The 2,500-nt window shown below is 59.8% G+C and overlaps 1 protein-coding gene across 1 annotated transcript in view; it reads left to right on the forward strand.

Annotated features, from left to right (window-relative positions):
* Window positions 1-2,500, forward strand: part of ostf1 (osteoclast stimulating factor 1) — a 14,328-nt gene that overhangs the window by 1,021 nt on the left and 10,807 nt on the right. Inside the window, exon 2 of the mRNA XM_072671928.1 lies at window positions 1,730-1,776. Within this exon, the coding sequence (XP_072528029.1) occupies window positions 1,730-1,776 (47 nt within the window). The remainder of the gene's footprint in view (window positions 1-1,729; window positions 1,777-2,500) is intronic.

Here is a 2,500-nt window from a genome sequence, read left to right on the forward strand (position 1 = left end):
GGCTGCGCGCTCTGTCTGTAACCCTGTGCGGTAAACTGCGGGGAGGGGCGGGGCTGCGCGCTCTGTCTGTAACCCTGTGCGGTAAACTACGGGAGGGGCGGGGCTGCGCGCTCTGTCTGTAACCCTGTGCGGTAAACTAGGGGAGGGGCGGGGCTGCGCGCTCTGTCTGTAACTCTGTGCGGTAAACTACGGGAGGGGCGGGGCTGCGCGCTCTGTAACCCTGTGCGGTAAACTACGGGAGGGGCGGGGCTGCGCGCTCTGTAACCCTGTGCGGTAAACTGCGGGGAGGGGCGGGGCTAAGCGCTCTGTCTTTAACCCTGTGCGGTAAACTACGGGAGGGGAGGGGCGGGGCTAAGCGCTCTGTCTGTAACCCTGTGCGGTAAACTACGGGAGGGGCGGGGCTGCGCGCTCTGTCTGTAACCCTGTGCGGTAAACTGCGGGGAGGGGCGGGGCTGCGCGCTCTGTCTGTAACCCTGTGCGGTAAACTACGGGAGGGGCGGGGCTAAGCGCTCTGTCTGTAACCCTGTGCGGTAAACTACGGGAGGGGCGGGGCTGCGCGCTCTGTCTGTAACCCTGTGCGGTAAACTACGGGAGGGGCGGGGCTGCGCGCTCTGTCTGTAACCCTGTGCGGTAAACTGCGGGGAGGGGCGGGGCTGCGCGCTCTGTCTGTAACCCTGTGCGGTAAACTACGGGAGGGGCGGGGCTAAGCGCTCTGTCTGTAACCCTGTGCGGTAAACTACGGGAGGGGCGGGGCTGCGCGCTCTGTCTGTAACCCTGTGCGGTAAACTACGGGAGGGGCGGGGCTGCGCGCTCTGTCTGTAACCCTGTGCGGTAAACTGCGGGGAGGGGCGGGGCTGCGCGCTCTGTCTGTAACCCTGTGCGGTAAACTACGGGAGGGGCGGGGCTGCGCGCTCTGTCTGTAACCCTGTGCGGTAAACTAGGGGAGGGGCGGGGCTGCGCGCTCTGTCTGTAACTCTGTGCGGTAAACTACGGGAGGGGCGGGGCTGCGCGCTCTGTAACCCTGTGCGGTAAACTACGGGAGGGGCGGGGCTGCGCGCTCTGTAACCCTGTGCGGTAAACTGCGGGGAGGGGCGGGGCTAAGCGCTCTGTCTTTAACCCTGTGCGGTAAACTACGGGAGGGGAGGGGCGGGGCTAAGCGCTCTGTCTGTTACCCTGTGCGGTAAACTACGGGAGGGGCGGGGCTAAGCGCTCTGTCTGTAACACTGTGCGGTAAACTGCGGGGAGGGGCGGGGCTAAGCGCTCTGTCTGTAACCCTGTGCGGTAAACTACGGGAGGGGAGGGGTGGGGCTGCGCGCTCTGTCTGTAACCCTGTGCGGTAAACTACGGGAGGGGCGGGGCGGGGCTTAGCGCTCTGTCTGTAACCCTGTGCGGTAAACTACGGGAGGGGAGGGGCGGGGCTTAGCGCTCTGTCTGTAACCCTGTGCGGTAAACTACGGGAGGGGAGGGGCGGGGCTTAGCGCTCTGTCTGTAACCCTGTGCGGTAAACTACGGGAGGGGAGGGGCGGGGCTTAGCGCTCTGTCTATAACCCTGGGCGGTAAACTACGGGAGGGGAGGGGTTGACCCGGTTGCTTGGGGGGGTGAAGGGTGGGGTTAGTGTGGAGCAGGTTGGGGCTTGATTACTCTTCTCTCTCAGACACACAGCAGGTCTGAAGTGTGTGTGTGTGTGTGTGTGTGTGTGTGTGTGTGTGTGTGTGTTTTGTTCAACAGGTCAGGTGAAGGTGTTCAGGGCTTTGTTCACCTTTGATCCTCGGACAGTGAGTTACCTGTTTCATTACCTGTTCATTTAAATCTGACCAGTCTCCTTCATATGTCCCACCGACTGGACCCTGACTGACCCTGATTGACCCTAAACTGAGCCTAAACTGACCCTGGGCCTAAAACAGGGCATAAACTGACCCTGACTGAGCCTAAACTGACCCTGACTGAGCCTGACTGACCCTAAACTGACCCTGACTGAGCCTAAACTGAGCTTAAACTGAGCCTGACTGACCCTGACTGAGCCTAAACCGAGCCTGACTGACCCTAAACTGACCCTGACTGAGCCTAAACCGAGCCTGACTGACCCTAAACTGACCCTAAACTGACCCTAAACTGACCCTAAACTGACCCTAAACTGACCCTGACTGAGCCTAAACAGGGCCTAAAAAGACCCTGGGCCTAAAACAGGGCATAAACAGACCCTGACTGAGCCTAAACTGACCCTGACTGAGCCTGACTGAGCCTAAACTGAGCCTAAACAGACCCTGACTGAGCCTAAACTGAGCCTAAACTGACCCTGACTGAGCCTAAACTGAGCTTAAACAGGGCCTAAAAAACCCTGGGCCTAAAACAGGGCCTAAACTGACCCTAAACTGACCCTGACTGACCCTGACTGACCCTAAACTGAGCCTAAACAGACCCTGACTGAGCCTAAACTGAGCCTAAACTGACCCTGACTGAGCCTAAACTGAGCCTAAACTGACCCTGACTGAGCCTAAA

Source organism: Salminus brasiliensis (assembly GCF_030463535.1).
Source record: "Salminus brasiliensis chromosome 20 unlocalized genomic scaffold, fSalBra1.hap2 SUPER_20_unloc_3, whole genome shotgun sequence".
Taxonomy (NCBI): Eukaryota; Metazoa; Chordata; class Actinopteri; order Characiformes; family Bryconidae; genus Salminus; species Salminus brasiliensis.